This window comes from Zonotrichia leucophrys, chromosome 14 (genome assembly GCF_028769735.1).
Source record: "Zonotrichia leucophrys gambelii isolate GWCS_2022_RI chromosome 14, RI_Zleu_2.0, whole genome shotgun sequence".
NCBI classification, from domain to species: Eukaryota; Metazoa; Chordata; class Aves; order Passeriformes; family Passerellidae; genus Zonotrichia; species Zonotrichia leucophrys.
In genome coordinates this window covers 2,542,062-2,567,125 of record NC_088184.1, presented here as the reverse complement: position 1 = coordinate 2,567,125, position 25,064 = coordinate 2,542,062, and the positions used below count along the sequence as shown (strand labels likewise).

At 41.1% G+C, this 25,064-nt stretch overlaps 1 protein-coding gene across 8 annotated transcripts in view; it reads right to left on the bottom strand.

The window, feature by feature from the left end:
- CREBBP (CREB binding protein) overlaps positions 1–25,064 on the bottom strand; it is a 97,421-nt gene that overhangs the window by 23,151 nt on the left and 49,206 nt on the right. For 4 of the 8 annotated variants that reach the window (XM_064725407.1, XM_064725409.1, XM_064725413.1 and 1 more), the window contains 15 exons: positions 23,829–23,942; positions 16,990–17,232; positions 16,245–16,344; positions 15,638–15,784; positions 15,068–15,185; positions 12,401–12,593; positions 12,244–12,297; positions 10,943–11,067; positions 10,212–10,400; positions 8,371–8,790; positions 7,581–7,760; positions 7,167–7,353; positions 3,244–3,362; positions 2,806–3,045; positions 1,875–1,963 (listed from right to left, as the gene is read on the bottom strand). In XM_064725407.1, coding sequence (XP_064581477.1) covers positions 1,875–1,963; positions 2,806–3,045; positions 3,244–3,362; positions 7,167–7,353; positions 7,581–7,760; positions 8,371–8,790; positions 10,212–10,400; positions 10,943–11,067; positions 12,244–12,297; positions 12,401–12,593; positions 15,068–15,185; positions 15,638–15,784; positions 16,245–16,344; positions 16,990–17,232; positions 23,829–23,942 — 2,518 coding nt within the window. The remainder of the gene's footprint in view (positions 1–1,874; positions 1,964–2,805; positions 3,046–3,243; positions 3,363–7,166; positions 7,354–7,580; positions 7,761–8,370; positions 8,791–10,211; positions 10,401–10,942; positions 11,068–12,243; positions 12,298–12,400; positions 12,594–15,067; positions 15,186–15,637; positions 15,785–16,244; positions 16,345–16,989; positions 17,233–23,828; positions 23,943–25,064) is intronic. The other 4 variants (XM_064725408.1, XM_064725412.1, XM_064725411.1 and 1 more) reach the window with 3 other exon arrangements.

The following is a 25,064-nucleotide window of genomic DNA, read 5'->3' as shown; positions in this document are numbered from 1 at the left end:
TCTGAATGGTTCTATACCAAATAATTACCTTAATGATTGAACTGTAGTGCCTGAGCTCATTTATTCAATGGTGTCTAAATATTCTCAGTTGTAATTTAGTCATGTGATACTCTGGACTTTAAGTGCATATTTTATAGTTTTGTCAATTTTGCCTGCTCTGTACATGGAAAATTCAAGAACATTTGACCAACTAAAGGTCTGCTGGAAGCATGGAATTTGTTTTTCACTTGATTACTTGTTTAAGAACATTGAAGATCACTGTCCCAGGAAATTTGAGTGGTTTAGAGCTGATGAAAAGGGGCTTTCTATGCAAAATGGACTATTATTTAACAATATGGTGATCATCTTTAGAAATATCTTTTTGAAAGCCTTAATCATTCATCACTGCATTTAGTGGGCCTGAAACAGAAAACCTCACACTCCTCCTGAACTCAACCCTACCCCAAACCACAAACTCTTACCCCTTTCTCAAGGCAACTGGATGAGCAGAAAAATATGACTTAAATGGACTCTCCTGTTTATAATGGGCAGAAAAGGGGAATTTTACAGCCCCCAGTGCAGAGGAACCCTCTGCTCCACTCACCCTGGACCAACCTTGCCTTCCTTGGAATAATCCAAATGATTTAACACAAACTTAAACTGGGAAGGCATTTTGAAAGAAGAACGAGCCCTTCTTCTATTCAATCTCAAGTTACTATTCTTTCCAAATACAGAATGCACAACATGAAAAGTATTTTAAATTTTACCAGCATTTAAGGGTATGGGTTATTTTCCCCAATGCCAGTACTGAAGTGTCTCTTTAAATACATTTTAATTGTTTTATTTCACTTTAGCCTGACTTTTCAGAGTCCAGAGTGGCTGTATAAAATCTTTTATGAGAGCTCATGAATTTATTCCTGCCTGTCAATACTTTCTGCCTCTCAAAGGCCACCCAAGGCCCCCCACACGAGGTGGATGACACATTTTCCTCTCCCATATTGTGCTGCTCCAGAGTGGGGCCCAACAGGCTGAGAGCTTCTCAAGAGCATGTTTGGAGAGAAGGGATGGCCCAAAAATGAAATACAAGTGCTGCAAGTCTGAATTGGTTCTGTGACTTCTCAGCTGGCAAGGTTTAGAGGCTGCCAAGCAATTCATAACTTCCCTTTCCCTATTTAAAACAAAGCTTTTGTCTCAGCCCATTTTTATTGTGTATTTTATTTGAGGAGGAAGACACACATCATCTAAGAAATCAAAATTAAAGCCAAGTTTTGAGTTTGCTTTGCAATTTTAACACTGGCGATTTAAGCATTAAATGGAAAATTAATCTAACAATTGTTTATTAATAATAATAGAAATACCACATCCTAATATTAATTTAAAAATGAGAGAAATTTGAATTTTCACAGCTTTTCATGGAGTCTCTGGGTAGTTTTTAATGCTATTTCCAAGCTAATTTAAATATAATGAAGCACAGACTAGGAAGGGGAAACATAAATCTTGCAATCAATCACTGCACCCTTTACTTGGCAAATTCTGGCACTAACTTGTAAAGAAACCTGCATATATTCACAATTCTCCTAGAACAAGGTAACAGGATTTCCCAGTGCCTTTCTGCAGTCCTGCTCCTAATTTGATGGCAAACATGGACAAGCTGACCTGCACAGAAGCATTTCATGGGGCAAGCCCTGAGGAACAGAGTGCCTCACACTGCAGCACAGAGAAACAAAGAGTCACCTGCAAAAGGACAGCGGGGAAAGACAACAAAACAACTTCTGCCTGACTTGGCTGACAAAGGGAAGGAAAAGTTAAAGATCCTCCTCATCCTCTGCATGTGCAGAGAGCTCTAAAGAGATTTGATTTCCTGAAAAAGGGCAATCCTGGGTTCAGGGCCTTACCTGTTCTGGTAGCTGTAGTAGGCAGCGTCCCGGGGAATGGTGCACAGCTGCTTGCCATAGCAGCACAAGGTCTGGGGAGAGAACTCATACTGCAAAACAAGGGAGAAAAGCAGCTTCACCATGGGGGATTTTGTTCAGCAGGGGTCTATAAAACAAACTGAGGCTTGTGGGTATCAGAGGACACTGCCACGGCCATCCAGCCATTGTGAATTTACCAGCACTGCCCTCTCAATCTGGTGACAATCATCAACTCTAAAAGCAGCTGGCCCCTTTCACCTCTGCTTTATGGACATGGGAAACCAGGGAATTATTTTAATATTACTTATACCTAAAGAAGGTGTCCTCTGAGGGAGAAAACCACAACAATAATAACAGAAGGGCAGAGCTGCTATTTTTGAAAGCCTTAATCATTCATCACTGCATTTAGTGGGCCTGAAACAGAAAACCTCACACTCCTCCTGAACTCAACCCTACCCCAAACCACAAACTCTTACCCCTTTCTCAAGGCAACTGGATGAGCAGAAAAATATGACTTAAATGGACTCTCCTGTTTATAATGGGCAGAAAAGGGGAATTTTACAGCCCCCAGTGCAGAGGAACCCTCTGCTCCACTCACCCTGGACTTCTTGCTAGTGACCAATCTTGCCTTCCATGGAATAATCCAAACTGGGAAGGCACTTTTGAAAGAAGAACGAGCCCTTCTTCTATTCAATCTGAAGTTACTATTCTTTCCAAATACAGAATGCACAACATGAAAAGTATTTTAAATTTTACCTTTTTAGCTCTGAACATATTTATAACAAAACCAAACTTCCTACAACCCTTCCATTCAGCATTTCTACTTCAAAAACAAAGTCCCCAAGCTGAAGCTTTGTGTGCTGACTGCAGCTGGGCTGTTGGGAAGAACTCCCTGGGACACTGGGACACCCACCTTGCGCCCACAGCAGTAGCCCAGGGACTGCATGACTGGGTCAATCTCCTGCTCAAACACCTCTGCCAGCTTAGTGCAAAACTTGTAGACCCTGGAAGTCTTGCGGTTGTAGAGCCAGGCATTGTTGAACATCAGCCACACATCATCCACGTACTGCCAGGGCTCCTGGTACTGCCCCGTGTCCAGCTTGCGCTTGATGGTCGACAGATCCATGGGATTCTTCACAATGTCAAAATAATCCTGGAAAAACACCAAAAAACCCGATTTTTTAAAGGTGAAAAACATGAATTTTTTCAATTTTTTTAGGTTTTTTAAGATGTTGATAAAAGGGAAAATGTTTACCTGAGCAAAGATAAAATAGGAGAATGTTTAAAAATAAATAAATAAATAAATAAAATTAGGAGAATATTTTTATAGGGTTTTTTAATGCCAACTCACCGGAATCCCTAGGAGCTGGGGATCCACAGGCTGTCTGAAGGGAAGGGACTCTGGGTCCTGCCTGTACAAAGCCTCCAGGGTGGGCATGAGAGCCTGGCGCAGCTCCTCGGGCTTGAAAACTGGAAATGGAAGTCAGAAAGGTTAGAAAACTGCCCTCCTTGTTTCCTAATCTCTTGACTCCCCTAAAAAACCCCCAAAGAAATACATGAAGTAAAACTCTGCAAAGGGTTTTCCTGATCAGAGGTAAAACCTCACTTCCAAGAGGCAAACACAGCCTTGGATTCACTCAGATCACAGCAGAGATATTCCCAAAATAGGGATATGGGAACAACTCTAGCCCATGATCATACATATTCTGTAGCATTAAAAAAACCCTCAAAACTTACAAAGAATCAAATTAAATCAATTGTTTCAACATGAATGAATCTTTTCTCCTCAAAGGAGAGACTGAGCATAATTTTGCCTCCCTCCCTTCTAACCTTGCTTGCTATTTCCAAGCCAAGATTCCTCCAGCAAAACCCACTGCAGAGGGCAGGGGTGACCAGATGTCCTGAGAGCTGGCACAGGAATTCTCCTGGCCACGGTGTGCAAACAGTCCTGCTCTGATGGATCCTTAATTGATTTGGAAAGTGTTAATAATTTCAGATTTCTATGCCACCACTTGGCAACAGTGGCATGGCAACAGCCATGATTCTTTCAGGAGTGGCTGACAAGGACAAAAAAAGGCAATACATTTTCTGAAAAATAATGATAACTTGGAGAGCTCTTTGAACATCTCTGCAGTGTAATTACATTTATTTCCTTAGGAACAGTGTCTTTAAATAGGGAAGAATGCCTATCATTGAGGAAAAAAGACAACTAAGGAAAGCAGGATGGCATCTAATATTTATCTACCTGGATGAAATGAGAACAATACCAATAAAATGGAGCAATTAATTCTGCTAAAAGCACTTGAATCAACAGGGCTCAGTGACCCCTTTGAGGCTGATCATTGCTTTTCTCACTCAAATGGTATTTTGGTATGATATAAATTGCTTTTTGGGACATCTAGATCAAAATCCATGATTTTAAAGAGTACACACAAAAAAAGGGAGGACAAATTAAGCTGACACTACTCCATTGGTTGTATGATCACTTCAGCTGTTGCCACAATCTCACTCCCAACAAAATGGCAATTCTCTTCCATATTTATCAATCCCATACATGCAGGCACTTTTCCCTACTATAGACTTCCAAAGTTTTATAAACAAGTCTTGCACATTATATTATGGGATCCTCAAGAACAGAAATAAATAATAAATTCCATTAATGAGGAACAGCATTCCCTACTGCTCTGATTCAGATAGTTCATAATGTGATAATGTGAATTATTTCATTTAATGAAATGTAAAGGTCAAAAAGTACCTTTTAATAATCTATTGTGACTACCTGCTCGACACTGCTTTTAGAATTTTCTCCTATAATAACACAGCACTAAGCTACAGAATCCTTCACAGTAAATCCAACCTTATTTTAAACTCAAACTACAGAGACCCAGCTTGACTTTTGCCAAGTTCCTTAAAGCCTAATTATCTTTGCTGATCAAGTTTATAACCCACTTTCATTTTGAAGTTTGAAAAAAAATCAAAATGAAAATCCAGTTGTTATTTCAATTTATTACTTTACCTAAAACCATACAGAAACACTGCCTTCATCTTCAGCTGCTCTGCCTCTAAGGACTATGACTAATACCAGCACATTTGATCATAGCATCTCCCTGTACATGGATTTTACAAGGAAGTTTTGTTTTTCCCACTCTCCTTTTCCCAAAATTAAATGCTCTCAGTTCTCCTCCAGTAGCTTGAAGACCTTTGCAAGGAGCTGGCATCCAGTTATCCCATTTTGTCTTGGATGTGTGGGTGGTAAAAAGAAAATGGGATCTTTGCCTGACTCACGATGACGTATAACCCACCAAAGAACAGTACAATGCTACCTTTTTAAGTTTTTTGCCTTTTTCAAACAAAGGCAAGTCTGCTTATGATTACTAAGGAGAAAATTCATAAAGGAAGATAAGACATTTTCAAAATTACAAGGACAGCACACACAAATACACCTCAAACCCAAGCTCCTGCAAGTTTTCCATTATGCCTTACAAAGAAGTGAAGAAATCAGTAAAACTCATCCTCAAGGTCAAACTAAAGGTGCCACCTACAAGGAGACAGGAGCTGCCCAAATGAGTATTACAGTGGGGTTTTTGAGACTGCAAGGCAAGGAACCATGACCTTCCTTTCTTGCTCACATTAGATTTGCAAAAAAAGGCAAAAAAAGGCTCTGCTTGCTAAATTACAGCACACAGTGCCCTCAGTGCCTGCTATGTCCCAGCTTACTGTGGGATTGCCCTCAGGAATGTGCCTGCATGGGAAGGAGGAAGAATTCCCAATACTTCTGCAACCCATGCAAAACTCCTGATCAGTCTCTTCAGTAGTTTTAAAACATCACCTATCCCTTCAGCACACTTGGCAGTAATTACTCTCCAATACCTCTTGGTTTATTCAGCATTTTAATACCAAAGCTCCATTAACATTGAACAAACTCCTTGGTGAGAAAATGCCACCCTTTAAACTCGTGTCTGTGGTTGTACCTGCCCACACAGCACGTGCCTGGCACTACACAGTTACTGGGTGACAAAGCTTCCAGGATAAAATTGTGTCACCAAAGGAGGAATTGGAATATGTGGTGACCCAGCCTGAACTGCCTCTGCAGGAACCTTCCCTGTGCAAGCACATTCCTACCAGGCAGCAGTGACTCCTTCCACTGGGAATATCACTGGCTCAGAAATGCTAATAAGCTTTTTTTTTTCCACTCCCTGTGTTACATTTGGGTTGGAAAAGGCTCTGCCAGTTGGTTCTGCAGTGGGCTCTCGTTTGGGTGCCCCATTCTGCTGCCAGCTGAAAACACCAATCTGCAGGGAAAGGTGTTTTATACTGATTTATTACAGAAAGGTTATGCTTAGTAACCAAATGCAACCCAAAGCACATCAAGGAGATGTAGATTTTTTAGACATTTGCAGCATGTTGAAAGCTTCCCTTTGGTTGAAAACTAAAACTTAACCACAGAAAACACCACCTCAATAAAGTAGATGCAAAAAAACAGAGGTCTCAAAACTGCAAAGGTTTTTGAGCCTGAAAACTTATCTTGCAGCCTGCCACAAAGCCTGCACTGCAAGCAGAGAAATATATTTCTGCTTTAATAATCTTATTTATTTCTTACTAACACAAGGCACCCAAACATTTATATAACCTGCAGCACCATGAAGTTCCCTTGAGTACAGATGCAGTCACACCTCAATCTGTGCTGACACTGCAGCTTAATTTAAGAGACTGCTGAGCAAATGAACACTACACTGAAAACTTTCAAGCCCTGAAAACACAGGACTCTAAAATAAATGTTAAGCCTCTTGCAGCAGTCCAGCCTAGGAGAAACACAGGCTCAGGAGAGGTCAAGTGCCCGATTCTCAGAAAAGTGATGACAAAACTCAGGATAAAGGTGGTGTGTGCAGCCTCTTCACAGGAGAAGAAAAGCAATGGATATCCTTGGTTACTGAAAGCACTCTTATCTGCACTGAGCTCTTCTCAAAGAGCACCAAGATGTACCAGGAGGGATTTATGTATTTAATTCCTCCAGCAATCACTGCCTTACTGCCCTGGCCCTTTTGGGCAGGCAGTGCTGAGATCAAGGGCACAGTGACTTGCTTTTCTCACCTGATTCATGGAACATTAAAGGAATGCTACTTTCAAAATTAAGTTACAGAGTATTGATCTCCCAGAGCTCCACGTGCTGGAAACACAAGTGTAAAACAAACCTCCCAGCAGGAGCTGAGACTGTGGAAAACAAATGTTAGTGAAAGCAAAGCACACAGGGGAACCCAGTGCTCACACACGTACTTTTCTTGCGGGGCTGAGATGGTGATGTGGATTGTGAAGTGGTTCCATTAGTGCCACTCTCCTCTTCCTCCTTAGCCTCAGTTTTAATTTCAGGCTTCTTTTCTTCAATCTCCATTGGCTCCTGCTTCAGTTCCGTTCCATCTGTTTCCTCTTTTATTTGTGAAGTTCCTTGTAAATCCTCCTCCACCTTAAGAAAGGATGCAACAAGAGGTACTGTTACATCTACAACCCAAACTTCAGCCATCAAAATATTAGTTTGAGACTGTTGAAGCACTTTCCATCCATGGCTTTCCTCAGGAGTTACTTTGCAGTAACGACCCTCCTCTCGCCCCTTAGCTCACCGAGTCAGACACATCATTAAGTGCTTTTATATCTACCACTGCTTGCAGTTAAGCTGTAGAGAATCTCATTTACCTCAGTCTTAGCTTCCACTTGTGTCTCACTAGTCTCTGGCTCAGTTTCTTCAGTTTTAACTTCTGATTTGCTTTCTAGCATTGGTGCATCTGGTCCTAGTTGCTGGGAATTCGTATCAGCACTAGCAACTGAGGCAGGGGTGGGGACCCTGTTATCAATACTAGCTGCTGCCTGGGATAGCTGTTGTAAAAACAGTACAAAAGAAAGACACTGCATATATAGAAATATTTTCCTTTACTAAAAATGAACAGCACAAAAGAGACATGAGATGATATTCTACAACAGTGCAGAACATGGATACAGGTCACTGTAGCCAAGTTTTGATATTACACATTTAATAACTCTGCTTTACAGAGGAGAAGCCAAGGAAAAATTCTGCCCCAAAAAGGCTTCTTTTACAGAGAAAACACCTGCCCAGTAAAACACTGTACATTCCTTGAAACGTGCATTTGCCCTGGCTGTATCTTAAAAGGAAAAAATCTATGCAAATCTCAGGATCAGAAAATATTCTGATTATGGCCAAACAGAGCATTATGCCTGTTACACCTCATCTTTCTGCACACTGCTGCCAATTTTACTTTGAGCAGTCCAGCCATTCAACCCCCCCTCCTTCACACAATGCTGAGAACATCTGAACACACACATTTAACACACCTCTAAGCAACCCCCTGGTCTAAGGCAGAAGCTGCTATGCACAGCTATGGGCTCTACACATTGAGGACATGGTGCTACAGACAGGGACACTCGTGGCACGTCACGACACAAGGCCCAGGGGCTGGCTGGTACTTACTGGAGTGCCGGGTGGCTGTGCCTGCACAGATGTTGGCTGCTGCTGGGCTGGCTGTGGGGTTGGCACAGACTGGGGCTGGGCAGGGGTCTGTGGCTGCGGTGTCACCTGCGCCTGGGCCGCAGTCTGCCCCGTGGGGGTGCTCTGGCTCTGCGTGGCCGTGGGCACAGAGCCCGGCGTCGGGGTCGGAGTTTGTCCCGAGGACGAGACCGGCGTGGATGGCTGGGTGGGCGCTGCTGGCTGGGGAGGAGTCATTCCCGGGGGCGTGGGGTGCTGCATCGGGGCCATCCCGGCCGCAGAGGACACCGGGGGCGTGCCCTGGTGCAGGGGGGGCTGGCTCACCGCGGGACACGGCAGCTGCCCGCCCTGCGGCCCCAGCATGTTCATGGAGTTGGGAAGAGCAGCACTGGGAACCTGCCCCTGCTGGCGAGAGAGACAGAGAGTCTTACAGAGCCTGCAATCACATTTATCCCTTCAATCACAGCCCTGAAGCCCTCTCTGACAGGATGCTGTCAGTGCAAGCAGATCAGCCACCAAGGCTGCTGCTGCAAGTGACTGCTCTGATTTCTGTCATCGCTGCCATCAGCGCTCAAGGACCTTTCTCCCAGACCCAGTTGTGCCATGCATGTCCTGCATTAATTCCACTGCCACAGAGAGGGAATCCTCCCAATGCCAGTAACACAGAAACCCACAGGCAGCCTCTAAATCGTGCCATTAGCTGGGCAAAGGTCAGCCTTTGACACAAAATGGTTTGGAGCAAATACCCATTTTTAGGCCAGGACTCTGATGCAGCTCTTCTTTAGAGGGCAGGTCAACACACTTAATGCTGGAGTTGCACAGAGCAAGACTTAAGAAGAATAATTTTGTTTTCTCTTTAATTCTAATCAAACTGCTCAAGATGCTTCAGAAAACCTGGGATTTGTTTTTCAGAGCAGCAACAATAAAGTACTCTGGATGTACTTAAACCTTTAAGTGATACATTTTACTGAAGACTGCATCAGATGACTGGTGATAAAAAAGAATACTCCATCCTCAAATGTAACTGTTACTCTTAGAAATACAAATCAGTTAATTTCCTGCAGATGAGGTTTCAAATTTAAAACACACTTCTATATTGTCTTTACAGAGGCAGTTTTACAGAAGTAAATGCATTGGGAAAAAACCATTCACCACAAAGGCAGTCAAACAACTGAGCCAGGGTCCCATGAAACTGTAGATATTCCAATCCTGAGCATATTCCAAACCTGGCTTGACAGAGCCCTTCATAACCTGATCTAAGTCATCTCTCAGAACTCTGGAGGTTTTAACTAGCCTAAATTACTTGGGCTCTGACTTAAACAACAAGCCTTTCCCTCTGGAAAAGCAGATACTTTGGCATCATAAGCACAGCTGCTACTTCACTGACCACTACTGCAACAGAAAAATGTTACAGGAAAAATCCAACTATTTTTTCTCCAGAAGCAAAGAAGTTAAACCAAATTTTAGAAGATCTTGCCCAGTCACTTCATTATAATTTTACATTTAAAGTTAGCTACTCCGGTCCACACAGAGACCAAACATATGTTCATAGGCATCCCATAAACTGATTTCTGATATTTCCCCTAAAAATCTCCTCAGCATGCATTTTTAAGGGATTTAAATCAGGACTTGCAGGGCGTTGCGCCCCCATTAACAGATGTCGATAAGTTATGTAAGAGCTTCTGAAGAAGGCAGATGTAACCCAGGGTCCCCCAAAATTGGGGTGACTACATCAAAAATGGATATAGAAATACAAATAAACAAATAAGTAAATAAATCACAGCAAAATAATAAAGAGCAAATAAATCTTAGAGAATCCATCTCACCTGTGCCACCCCGGCCTGGGCTGTTGACTGACCCATGCCCACATTGTTCACATTCATAGCTCCAGTGGATGCTGGGAACTGATTTTGGGGCAGGAATTGGTTCTGGGTAGGAGCCTGACCCATCATGTTGTTGGAATGAGCTCCCATCATGTTCTGTGGCTGAGGCATTCGGGAAGGAGACATTGCCATCTGAAAATTAACACCCAGATGAACTAATTACCATTTAGTGCTATGGAGCAGGACAAAGGAAAAATACACTGAAGGAAAAATACACTGAAAACAATCAAAAGATAGGAAAAAAATAAAAAGGAAAATTGGCTTAATTACACTAACTGGAAGTGGGCATATGCCCATAACTTCAGCATTTGCTCCACAGCATTCACTATTTTTAACAGGTAACATTCAGAGTGCTAACTCTGTTTTGTTCCCTGGGTTGACAGAGAGAATCCAGGGAAACTAAAAATATTTTTGTTTTTCTAAAGAATAAAAACATGTTTTCATGTGGGAACAAAGAAGGTTTGTATACTGCAAAGACACTAGATGCTCTTCCCCAGATTGCTGGGGATTACTGCACCTGTGGCATGGGCGGTGTTTTTGGAACAAGTAAATATTGCAAACAAACACCTCGATAAAGGCCTGTCCCACTTGCTGCATTCCCATGAAAGGATGGCACAGTGTGCAGCAGTGCCAGGGGCTGAGGGGTGGCTGGGGTGGGCAGGGTGGGTACGAACCGCGGGCACGGCGCCCATGTTGTTCATCTGCACCGGGTGGTTCATCGGAGACGCCGCCCGCGGTCCCAGCGGCGCTTGGGGCATCTGTACATTCCCTATGGACATGGGGTTAAACTGATTCATTCCTGCAAATGCACCCCCAAAACAACTCATTAGGAACAGGTCAGCACAACTGATGGATCTATATTCTACTAGAAAATTAACAGTTATTGTGATTGCAATTCGACCGCCCTGCGTTTTGTCTTTTGGTTACTTGACTTAACAGACAAATCAGGATGCAAGACATGTTTAGAACAATTAATGAAATACAATTTTTGGTGCCTTAAAAAAAAAATTAAATGCAAAATATGAAGAGTAGATGCTGCATGATCTGCAGAGACAGGATGCTATTTATAAATAATACCTTAGGATGGTTTCTTAAAATCAGGCATTTGCTTTGAAACAGCAATGTCTTATTCAGACATGAAATAAGGTTGTCTTATTCAACCTGAAATGGTTGAAGTAAATATGATAAAAATACATATGGGATGTATGAAGGCAACTCCAAGCCTCAAATCAGGACAAAAGTTGGCAAAATGCTTTAACAGGGGTTGTGCTTTTCCTACAAAACATCGAATCCCTCCAAAAAAATTGTCTAAAGCTGTAATTATGGAGCTATACTTGTTATCAACTTGTTCTCTTATTCAAATGAATTTTAAAATTATTTCCCAAGGACATTTCAACAGAAATTTTGACTTAGTACTAACTCTGAACCAAGAAATAAAATAGCTGAGGACACTTTTTTGAAGGAAGTTGAAGCACCTAAAAGAAATGGGTTTGTTTTTTGGGAAAAAACCACCCATGAGCTCACAGCAGCCTCAGTGAGTAATAACAAATGTTGTGAACAAGCTCCAAGGCTTTTTTAGATGCACTTTCCAGCAGAAACCAAGAAAGGCTATCATTAGTTACACAGATGTTAGGACTAATGTGCTGTGTTTCCAGCTACAGGTGTATTTTTGGCTAATTAACTGATGAAAACATGCCAACATCCTTCTCCCTTTACAGTGTTTTAAATGAGATTATCCACAGTATTCTTGCTTGAGCTGTCCTCTCTTTGGAAGCACTGAATTAATTCCCAATCCCCAGCAAAGTGCTGGATCCATATTGTTAGCACTGCACTGACACAGAGCAATGCTGGAAAAAAAGGCAGCTCCTGTAGTTCCTCCCTCCCAACACCAAAAAACCCCACCATAAGATCACCTTTCCACCCCCAACAATTATTTTGAAACCCACAAATTGCAATTAGAGAGGAAAACAGATACCTTGAGAAACCTGCATACGACTGATAGGCACGGTTGGCATGGACATAGGCCCATCTGCAACACAGCACAACAAAGGTCAGCAAAACCAGTTCTAAACACAACCTGAGGATTTGCTGGAGTCCAAGGACTCCTGAGAAGCAGCTCCAGCAGCACTTACTGGGTGGCCTGACGGGCTGTGCCTGGCCCATGGCAGCAGCCACCTGGGGGATCCCTGGGGGCTGGGGCCCGGGGGTCTGTAAGGCTGCTTGGTTCCCCAGCATCCCTTGTTTATGGAGACGAGATCTCCTCTTCTCCTCCAGCTCCTTTTGTATCTTATAGATCTTCTCTGCTAATAAATGATAGTATTCATCCTAAAAGGGGAAAACAGAGAGGAATCAGCAGCAGCAAAACTCATTCAGTCTACCTAAATACTATCATCTGGTTTTGGGTTGGGTTTTTTTGTTTGTTTTTTAATGTATACACCTGCCTAATTGAAAAAGAAATATTTATTTTCAGAATGCTGTAAATTAAGACAGCCTTTTCTGCTTTAATGCAGAACAGAGAAAAAAAGAAACTTCCAGAAATTACACTTGTTTATGGCTACCCTGCATGCCTACTCTGAGTAAATTAGCAGGCAAAGGAGAAGGCTGGAGGTTCTCTGTTGCTTCAGCAAAACCCAGGAAGCTGTGATTATTTTCTAGGTGTTAATGATTTTTAAATGTTATTTTCATAATGAACATTTCCACTAATTCACAGACAAAAGAAAAAGATATTCCCAACACAGTGTTACACTGAATAAACTTTCAGGAGACAGATGTTAAACACAGATCAATTTTTACATAAAGAAAAGAGCTGCTCTTTTCCTAAAGAGTCTATCAACAATCATGGCAAGGGATAAACAAAACCAGACAAAACCTCAAAGGAATGGAGAAAATTCAGTGAAAAATAGTTCACATGCAGAGACAGTAAACACTGTATCTGTACAAGATGAAAAATCCATTTTACTCAACCCACACTGACAACAGATCCAATAAGACAGCCACAGTGCACACCACATTGACAATTTTGCTTGTCAAGAATTGCTGGACACACATCTGCCAAGTGATTATGCACCTGTTAAAGGCAAAAACCCCACAAACCCTCAAGGCTACATTTTATTTGTGGGGCCACCATGCTCTTAGAACTCAGGGTCACACAGAGCACAGAATTTGTTACTGCAGCAGGATTTAATTAATTTCTGAAAATTTAATATGAGAGATGTATTCCTCAGTAGCCTTGGTAAGGAAGTCCAGTCATGCAATATAAAGCTTTGTTTTTCAGGTCACTTCTCTCCTCAGAGTTTCTCAAAAATCAGCACAGACACTTTCTGCTGTCCAGTTTAAAAGCTTTACAGCCCCTCCCCTGCTCAAATCACTTCAGTTGTAAGCTCCTATTTGTAAATTTAATATTGTGCTGCTTTCCCACTGCAAAGCCTGTGTTCACAAGGAGCACACACTGCTAGAACAGCATTAAACTCCTTACAATAATGCCTCTCACTAATATGTTTTTCAGTGTCAAAGTAGAACAGGAGCTCCTCAAAAGGAAGGATGTAATTCCTCACGGCATCGTTAACACATTCTGAATTGCTGCCTTCTTCCAAGTGTGCTGCTTGGAGCCAAATACATTAGATAAATTCCAATAACAGAAACTTCTGGCCAGGAGGCTCTGACAGCTGTTTTGAGGGGTGAGGAAAAGACACTTCTGGGTGTTTGTCTGTCAGAAGGCATTTCATTTTACAATCAGGAGTTTGCTATGCTCATCCTTACTGAGAAGGCATTTAGACAGCCAGGTGTGACCATGAAATCCTCCTTTTATCTAAAATTGGTCTCTAAAGCTGCCAGGGTAACCAAGGCTGAGCACACTCAAGCCTTCCTTGTAAACAACCTCGTGGTAGCTACAAGGAGGATACAATGTGGTTACTGAGCAGCACTGTAAGAATGGTCACTGCCCCTCTGCCTCTAGGAAATAAAACCTGCATTTCCATCTCCAGCTCTTCTGGCAGGTGGGCTGAGAGAGGCAGAAATGTCTGACTGGATCATCTGATTATCACCTGAAATGCCACTGACTGCTCGCTTTAGATGCTCCTCCCTTGTTTAAGAAAGGATCTCAAGTTTCTGATCAGGTAGGATCTTGCTGGCTGTTACTACTGGCACTAATATTGTTGTCTTTTCCCAATGAAAACTTCCAGGGAGTGGCTCCTTTAGGGTAGAATTACCACCATCTCATATTCTCAGCCTGTCAATCAGCAGGGCTTTGCTCCCTTCAAGTAAGAGAGATTTGAGCTGACATCTCTGGGCAGACAGAGCAAAAATTGTGAACTACAACAGGAATTCTGGTTTTTTTCCTATCCACAAAGAAACCAAACTGACTTCTTATGTCTTAGCCCAAGCACTCCTGGTGCTGCAGAGTAGAGAAGAATTAATTCCATCAGTACAGGTGGAAGGTAAGCAGTGGAACAGCACTGGGTCCTAGAGAAAACCTCCAGTGGTAAAGAGGCATTAAGAAAAATTTAGAACTACTGCTTACACAGACTACCAAAAAGGGAGGAAGTCAGTAAGGGAAACATCAAGAACTGCAAGCTGTGCTCCAAGCTTCTTGCATTTCAGAAGGATGCAAGTAGGGATGGAGATGGTGTCTAGAGCTGAATTAGCTTGGAGTGACATAAATCACATGGCTTGGGACTATACAAACACTGTCACAGACAGAAAACACGACTTTCCTCATGAAGGGAGCAGTGGGGTTTTCTTTACACTTCTAAGATTTGTGATACTACTGCTCTTTGCCATGTTGGACTGAAGCCACATACCCTACTATTAGCAGATTCATACATATCTCCTTCCACTTTCCTGGCATAAGCCACCAGGTTCTCCATGCGGCGATCCTTCAGTGCTGCTGGATCAGGAGTGGGGAAGATGGCTTGGACACTGCAAAGACAGAGCAGAAATAATAGAAAAAGATCTTCAGAAAAAAACCCCAAAATCAGTATACAGTTTTATGATAATCACCCTGGATGTTTTCTTACAGACCACATATATAAAAGCATATCAAAATGGTTTAAAAAATTAGTATTTTACTATTTCTCACAAGATTAAAACAAATCAAATGATGAAAATAAAGTGAGGCTTAACAGTCTGGAGTCTCAATAACTGTTCAGCACAGCAGAGCAAATTTACTAGCAACAGAAACTTATTTCATACCCACTCCTTAATGAGCACAAAGAACAAACTGAAGAGGAGGATTAAAGCTAACAACTCATCCTGAATGCCCAGCACCTGAGAACCACTACTGATAACTTTCTTTTCAGCTTAATAGCACAACTACTGTATTGAAATTCTTTAAAAACATTGAGAAAAAGGCAGCCTTGGTGAATACTTACAGTTTATGCACTAAATGATTGCGCAGGTCCTGAGTGACATGTTCATGCCATGCTTTCCTTACCCCGGTACTCGAAGGAGGCGCAGCCGTTGGCATTGAGCTGAGGTTTCCAACATTGCCAGAGTTTGTGCCATCATTCATTAGTGGGCTGAAATAAAAAGAAAAGGGACTGTTAGAGTACCAGAATGCAGAGTTTTGTTATAGGTTTGATGCCTGAAGTAATTTTTGAGTTGTTGCTTTCATCAGTTTTAGCTATTGCATCAAACATTCTCTTAAATGAAATTTTGGCATCAACAAACTGCAACCCCTGAAGCAGCAAAGCTCAGGAGTTTACAAGGCACATTCACAGTGTGAATGGTAAAGAATCACAACTATGAACTTAAAAATAAAAATATTCTTCCTTTGGGACTTCATTTAAAAGCAGTAAATATTGTGGGGCTCTCAGGAGGCACAAAGTGGCAGCTCTGGAACTGAAACAGGAGAGAGAGCAGAGCTGTACACGTCCATCTCCACGCCAAGACAATCACTTCTTAAAGCATGCTCTTATTTACTCTCATAAACATGGAAATAAATGTTTAATTGAGCAAGAATGAAAATGTGTGCATTACTTATTTGTCCCAAGGGATGTTGGAAGAGCAGTTTCAGAAATTAGACCCGGTTGCTGGTCTGTTGTTATTCCTCCTGCGGGAAGGTTCATCTGGTTGGCTCCTTTGGGACAAAATTAAACATCATTGGTACACAGTTCACAATTTTGACAATAATATGACAAAACTGCACTTTACTGACCCACCTGGCTAACTAAAGAAGCAATTTATCAGGTTAAGTATTTTTATAACTATACCTGCTGTGCTGCACATACATGGCTATTTATGGAACCAAGTTACTTTCAGTATGAACTACAAAAATGAGTCCATTAAAATTTTAAATTCATAAACTCTTAAGATTAGATCAACAAGCTATAAAGAAGGTAATACTAACAATTAAGATGCAAAAAATAAAGTATTTGAGACAGAATTATCTGTTGGAACAGGGAACAATTGTTAAACAAAAATCCTTCAGAAATTCTGTCTCATCACGTCAGAGAATGAGCTATGGGCTATATTTTAACAGAATGAGCTATATTTTAACAGAAACTTCAACTCCTGCTATTTGTCAAAAGCACTACATTCAAAACTTTCAATATTCAAATGGAAATGAATGGTAGTGTACATAAATAGTGTATTTTTAACTTCCTAAACAACATGAACAGACAGTCACTACTCTGACCAAACAAAACACCAGACTATGCTAAAAATTCAACATCAGTTATTTTAACTCTTTTTTTTTTTTTTTCTTGGTCTTTTTTCCACCTACCCAGTGCATTAATGGTCCTCATTTGCTGGTGAGCCTGAGGCTGTGCTGGCTGCTGGCCTTGGACCTGGGGCTGCAGCTGTGTTTGGGGCTGGTTGCCATATGGCAGCCCCAGGGCAGCATAGGCTCGTTGCATGGAGCTGGGGTCAATCGGGTTGGGATTGCTCAGTGCTGGAGTGCTCTGCTGGCCCGTGCCAACAGAACCGATGGAATTCTGGATCCCACCTGCTGGAGACCCTAAAAGGGCTACAGAGAAGAGAAAGGATAAGAAAAAATTCAAACTCAGTGAGGATAAGGAGTAGAATCAGTCATGCCAAGAGTCACCAGAACATGCACATATTCTATGATACAGATATTTTTCTGCCAGAGGACAGAACTGTGGGAAAACTCAGCCTTTGATTCTACAGGACAGAACCCACCCTGGCTATTAATCCATGCAATCTAAAGAGAAGTGCTGCAAATTTCAGGCAGATAAGCCCATAATTACTTGTAATAGATCTATAGTACAGGCTCCTATATAAGGCTAAATAGGATTTTCATGCTTGGGGACAGCAAACTAAGGGGGGGAAAAATTTAATTCCTCTACTTCCCTCTTTCCCATCAATCCCATTTTAGGTCAAAATATTTGGCTCCAGAACAGAGATCCTGAGTTCAGCAGAAACACTGTGTCCTTGGACACAAAGGTAATACTGAAGATCTGTTGGTAGAAATTTTCATTGCGAGCAGTCACCAGATGAATCCTCTGAAGGCCAAATTACCTTAAACCCCAAATTACTCAGAGATATGAAAAACCCTGAGGAGTCTTAGATTGTACTGGCTACATCTAAAATAAGTTGTAGAGTCAGTAAGGGGTTGAACCCTGGTAAATAATTTAGATGATGTTTAGGTATTCATTAACCTATATGGCTACCACAACCAACCAACCTCTGCCACCACACAGGTGTATGGAGGAGTCATTTCCCTTAGACAGGAAATGGAAACAACAGGGAAAAGTACTATTTACTTGATCCAGAAGAGAACAAAATTTTGCATTCTGGTTCTCATTTTAGTTGCCATTCTAAGTAATGCCATGTTCCCTGGTGAATGACCCATGGAGTACAACCCTCAGCACAGGGACACTGCATTTTGATAATCAGGACTCTGGTAGAACTAACACTTCCTCCACATTTTCCCCCTTAAGTAATTAAATATGTAATGTGCATTACAAATGTGTGAACTAAACTTAGCAACAGTAATGGCTCTTAATATAGGCAACAATAACTGTTTTATTGAAATATTAGTAGGGCCACGTGGTTAGATAAAAAAGTCATGAAAACAAGCCTTCTGAGACATTAACAGCATTATCCAGGATTTCTTAAATCCTTACCCACCATGGAAACTGAATCACTGAAAGAGATACACAGGCTTCCAGCTTCCACCCAAGAGAAAACACTCACACTGCAGAGTCCAGACTTTTCCCTCTCCAGATGAGAAATCAATTTGATCTCATTTGCCAAAGAACTACAAATAAATAAACTCAGATATCTCCCTCTCCTGAATAAGCAGCCCTACAAAAAACATCCTTTTTTCCCCCAAAGGACAATCCACAGTATTTTAAATGCTGGGATTACCATGGAAATTAAGGCTTATGTATATTTACACTCTGTGGACACACTCACAAAAACTTTTGAACTCAGTGATCACTTCCAAGAGAATTTAAAAACAAAGGCAGAAGCTGATTAAGATCCTATCAGCTTAATTACAAAAAAAGACATTTTAAAGAGCATCTCTATGAATTCCTCATTGGACTTGCATGTAGTACTCTGGAATCACACAGCCTAGGAGAAAGATGCCTTTACACTACTGCAAGCCAAGGGGTAGGAAGGTGAAATAGCACAAAAGTTGTGGCACCCTGGGATTTAAAAGGCTGACAATCAATCTGACAGCACAGACTGATTCAGGAGCCAATAAGAATTCCAGCTTGTTAGAGGATGATATTCCACCAGAAAACTTGGACAAACCCCCCCAATCTGCTTTCAGTGCTGGAAGTGTGGAGATGGCAGAGATGGCAGAACACCCACAGGTGATGCCAATGTTTGGGAAGCTGGGAAAGGCTCTGGTCACCCCATTGAGGAGAGCCCAGCCTTCCACCACCCCTCACGTTCTGGGGAAAAACCAGGGACTGTCTGAGACTGCAGGCTTGGCTTGGAGCTCACTTGGACAGGTCCAGCCCCTCCAGCCCACGGCTCTGGGCTGGGCTTTGGCAGCAGCTTCAGTCACTACAAAGCACAAGTTCAGCCTTTGGGTTAGAACAGGGTTAAACTATTTGGCCTCAGCTCTTCTACCAATTCACAACTCAACAGGATCCTGTTCTGAGTATTTCCCAATATCAGGAACCTGGTTTTGAAGGAGTTTTTTTTGTCTGTTTGTTCACTGGTTTTATATGAAGGCATGACATTATCTGTCAAACAAGAAGATGGAGGCAAAGAGTATTAAATTTCTACTCTGGAGAGACCCAAGTGCAAATGCTGTCCCTTCTGTGGCAGATACTGCAGGAAATAAAGTCAACTAAAATAAACACAGCCCTGGAACAAACACATTAGGCCACTGCTATGTGAAGCAATGTCTACTGCAATTTATTTTTCTTAACTGGTGCTTCAGACGTTGAGGAGCCCATGACAGAAGCTGCAAGTGTGAAATGAGCTCTGTAATTCACATTCTAAATGCTGTAAAGACAGCTGGCTCTGTGTGCCCCAGTGTCACTTGTGTTTATGTACCTGAGGAGGGAAGGTTCAAACAAGCACAAGTTCAGCAGCTCCAGAACTTCCTGAGCAGCCCCAGTGACATCCCAAAGCCCCAGAAGGCACCAAAACCATCAAAGAGCAGCTCCCCTGCAGGATTCCTGTCTCAGGTGCTGTTTAATGTCTGTCTCAGGTGCTGTCCAATGACACTGCACTCAGGTCTTCTGTAGGGGAACCCCTCCAGCTAATTAAATTTATTTTAAGCACAGATTCCTAATGCTATTTTAAGTATGAGTGCCCAGCACTCCTCTAACACTGACCACTCCAGTGAACATGTTAAACCATTTTGGAGAATTGTAAATTCCTAAACTCTTAAGATTAGATCAACAAACTAGAAAGAAGGTAATACTAACAATTAAGATGCAAAAAGAAAGTAGCATTTGAGACAGAATTGTCTGTTAGATCAGCTGACAATTTTTAAACCAAAATCCTTCAGCAACTCTGTCTCAACACCTCAGACAACAAGCTATGAGCTGATTTAAATTTAGCCATGCTGGTTAAAATGTTTGATTTTACTTCTGAATTCTTTAACTGAGTCTTGTTTTGTCCTGTTCCTCACTCTGCTCATCTTGCAGTGGAGCAAAATCTGTGCTGGTGCTCTTGACTCACCTCAGCACAAGTCCTGCCCTCAGAATTAGGCAGGTACATGAAGATAAATGCACACAATCATTTAATTAAAGGCTGTATCTTGAGTCAAATCATGGGGTAAAGATTTTATGAGGAACTTGAAGCAGGAAGTGTCAGTTTAAAACTTCACCACCAATGCCATTTTAATTTTTATTTAAGTTAAGCATTCAATTATAAGCCTTCAGTACAGCATTGGATCACTCAAGCAGTGGAACTCCTTAATCCAAGGACTATTATCCACCATGTGGCTCCATGGAATAACTGATGTGTCACCATTATATGATTTCTAGCAATTAAAAAAAACAAGAGACATGTTTTGTTTGTAGATTTTACAGTCACTGACAGTAAGACATGAACAAGATGAATTTCATTTTGTTTTCACAGGAAAAAAGACTCCATTGAAGAAGTTGCTGCCTCCTCCTCCTGGACACATTTCCCTGTGCATGGATGCACTCACTCCTTCCTCCTCTGCAAAGGACTGGCTCCCAAAAGCTCCACATCCAGGTTTTGCTCCATGTCCTGCCTGTACTCAATAACCTGCTGCATCACCCAGCTACATCATGGTCCCTGCTTGCATTTCCCTCAACAGATTCTGCTCCTTCATCCCTGACTTCGCACACACCAGAATTTCTGGTGTTTCCTCTAAAATCACACTTTTAGGAAGATTAGTTATCTCAACTTTCATCTTTCTTAATCCAGCTTTCTCCTTGTTGCATTTTATTTAAAATTTTCCTACAAGGAGACCAGCTCCAAGTTCACAACTCCCCTTTCCAGTCTCACTCATCTGAGTGTGGATCCCAGGGGTTTTGCAGGGTCCCCTGATTCTGGAATGATGCACACTAGGAATATATCAACAACTGTTTGCTAAAGTTTGTGGCTCATATGGTGTTGGGCCTAGCAGGGAGCAAGAAGAACTTCCTAAAAAAAACAAGCCTTCAACCCCAAAATATTTCAACCAAATTTCAAGCCATTACTTCAAAATACAGGATTCACTTGCTTATTCAAAAGAAAAGCTTAATGTTTTATCATGTGCAAAATAGTATTTGTTTTCCAGTTTCCCCTGCCCCCTCAGAGGTACATGGGACCCACAATAAAAACCATGAGGAACAAAAAGAATTTTAAATTTGTCCCAATATGTCCTGTTAACAAGTCAGGTCACTATCAGCCATTATAGTAAAATATAGTTCAAGAGTGTTTAAAAATAAATAAAAAAGGCAATACAAAAGAAACCTAGCACAATGTTCTTTGCAAAAAAATCCCAACACTAAAAGACCTGCACAGAAACAGCTCCAAGGCAATAACCTAAACCCCAGGACTTTCCAGGACTTGCAGATCCCCAAGGAGTAGGAACAGAAAGCTACAAAAGCACAGGAATGGCTGTGCATGGAAGGGAGGCACCACCTTGCAATGGCTCAGCATGCTCCACTGCAGAATGTGCTAAAGGTGGGCACCCTTTGAAGCAGCTTCTGAAAGCCCAGCATGGCCACCCCAGGACTGAAATAACAACAGGAAAACAGGGGTGGGCCCAGGAAGGAGGCTCTGGACTCTCTGCAAGGAAGGCAGCCCTGCAACAGGAGGAGGATCACTACACTCACATTCCTTTTTCCCTTTCTGAATGTTCTCTGTATTCTGCCAGACGCAGACTCCCTCCTCCTCCCAATTCAGTACAAGCTACTATGAATTATTCTTAAGAAAGACAACATTTTCTTCCAGTCTAAAACTAACCTAACTCTGGTTAGTACCCACCTGATCAGGCACAACATTTAAAAAGGCACACACCAATGTAAATCATTTCACAAACCCTCCTGAATGCACAAAAAGGGGTACCTTTTATAATACAGCTAAAAAAGTACTTTAAGTGCTCCTCTTTCACTTCCAATAAACCATCAGGTGTTATGTGTATGACTCAGACACAATCCAGGACAAAGAACCCTGCACCACTGGTTTATTGATTAACTGAATAGAAGGAGATTTCATATTTATCTCCCTCCATATGCAACAAGAGAGACAAATTCTACACTTATCCACTACAGTTCTGTTGCACTCAGACAATATCATATTTGATTCCATAGCAAAATTATTTTTAAGGCTTGTTTATGTTCCAGTTTTTGTTCTCTTGTGATCAGCTGTATGAGCAACCAAACAAATGGTGCACAAACTACTTTTCACCAGCAGCTTGTATTGAAAAATACAATTCTGTTCTGGTAGATGCTGTTAGCACTTTGATAACAACTGTGCAATAAGGATGTTAAGCACAAATGGACCATGTCATATTAAAAAGCAAAGCTTTCAGCACATTTTTCAAGGGTCAAACAAGTAATCACTTGCAACAAATTACTACCTTCAAAGCACAAGATTTATCTTGTTTACCATAGAGAAGTTTGGTAAAATGAAAACAAAATCCTGCCCTCCAAGTAGCTCTACAGTTGTAATTTTTTTCAGTTTGGAGGAAGAAAACCCCTACTTACACCATAGAGAGAACATTCTCAAAGGATAATTTTGGTAGTTTTAGTAGCTACTTTCCCTCCTAACCTAGGAGCAATTCCCCATCCTCCAAGGTTTGCTGGAGTTCCCCACTGCAGTCTCAGCTTAGCTGGAAATTAGCAGAATGCTTCCAATCCAATTCCAATGTACAAGCTTTGCAAGTCCTGCAGCTATTTTCCACTTCTTAGCCCTTATTTAAATATACTTAGGCATAACATTACTTAAGACTTCTAGAACTTTACATCGATGCTGTAAAATGTTCCACCCTGGCATCTTTTCAAAGGACTTGATGAGAAGCAAACCTACCAATATAAGTTGAGAATTTTCTTTTTCAGAGCAAAAGGGAAGAAGAAATAAACTACAAATGGACTGGCCCCAAGGATCAGTAACAGCTCAGCTATTATAAAAACCAGGCATGATTTGCAGAACTACAGCTAATCTACACCACTGTCAAATACAATGATTAAGACACCCAGGCCTTTTTACATGAGAGAATGATTTTTTCAAATATTTTTGATTGTTTTAAATCATTAGCATTTTGATTTGTTTCTAGCAGCCACAAACACAATCAAGTAGCTTATCTCTTCCCCAAGCCCCCACCTACATCCAAAACTGCTTCATAACTGGAATCTATTGACCTGCCCCACAATGGAACACCAGTTAGAAGTTGCCACAGCCTTTAGAAAAGATGTGTGCTTGAGCTCAGACTTCCCCAATTATTGTGTATTTAAGTACATTTATATATTTAAGTGTTTAAGTATTACTGTATTTAAGTAATAAATTGCCTTTAATGGTCAGCAATGGAAATTCACTGGTATATTTATCCTTGTACAAATTGTTAACAGCTAGTAAGTTTGTTGGGACACTGCTAAGAGTTTATTCCTTCATTGCACACATGATCAACTTTGGTTTAAGAGTTTCAATGGTGACAGCAGTAAGAGAAACACTCACGTTGTTGGTTTCTTTTGTCACTGGCATTTTTCAGAGGAAGGCACACGGGACAGTCGTGCCGAGTACAATTCTTCCAGTGGGAGATGATTTGTCTCGAAGATGCACAATGAGCAACTGCAGCAAGGGAAAGCAAGAGTTAAGAGTCACTCCTTGGTTAATTGGTTTTGAATTATTTCAGTTTTTAGAGCAATTTTATTCTTCAACTGGCTTTGAACTATTTCATTTTTTAGAGTAACTCTACTCTTCCTCCTTCACAAGCAATACTAGAACCACAAACAAGTAAATTTTTTTGTGATCCACCAGCAAATGAAAGAAACTAGTCCCAAAATTTAAGACAAAGACATGGTGGACACTACACCCTCCTTATGTAACAGAGATGAAAAGGATGATTGCAAGGCTACACTGCTACCATCCTACTTCTAAAAGGCAAATATTGCAATACTGTACATATAACTAAACACAACTGAAATGTCTTGTGATCCAAGTGCAAATGAAGGAAACTAGTACTGAAATTTAAGACAAAAGACACAGTGGATATCACACTTAATACAAGAGAGGAGATGAAGAAGATGCTTGCAAGGCTATACTGGTACCACTCTACTTGAGGAGAGCAAATGCTGCATTCTGTTTTCTAAACTGGCAGAGCTGGGAGCAGCTTAACCACAGAGCCAGTGCTGACATCCCTTTGTGCCAGGCACAGGGCTGACAAGAGCAATGTGGTATTTTGGGGGTCCCCCATGGGCAGGAAGGAAATGATGAATCTGACTCCATGTTCTTAGAAGGCATATTATATTATATTATATTATATTATATTATATTATATTATATTATATTATATTATATTATATTATATTATATTATATTATATTATATTATATTATATTATATTATATTATATTATATTATATTATATTATATTATATTATAGCACTATATTGTATTGTATTATATTTTATCATATTATATTATACTGTAGCATATATTACATTGTATTATACATTATAATATTATATATCATATTCTATCATATCATATCACACCATATCACATTACATAATATTACATTATATCACATCATATAATGCTATACTAAACTATACTAAAGTATAGAGAAAGGATACAGACAGAAGGCTTAACAAGACTAATGAAAAGCCCATGACTCCTTCCAGAGTCCCAACACAGCTGGCTGTGATTGGTCATTAATTTAAAACAATTCACATGAAACCAATCAAACAA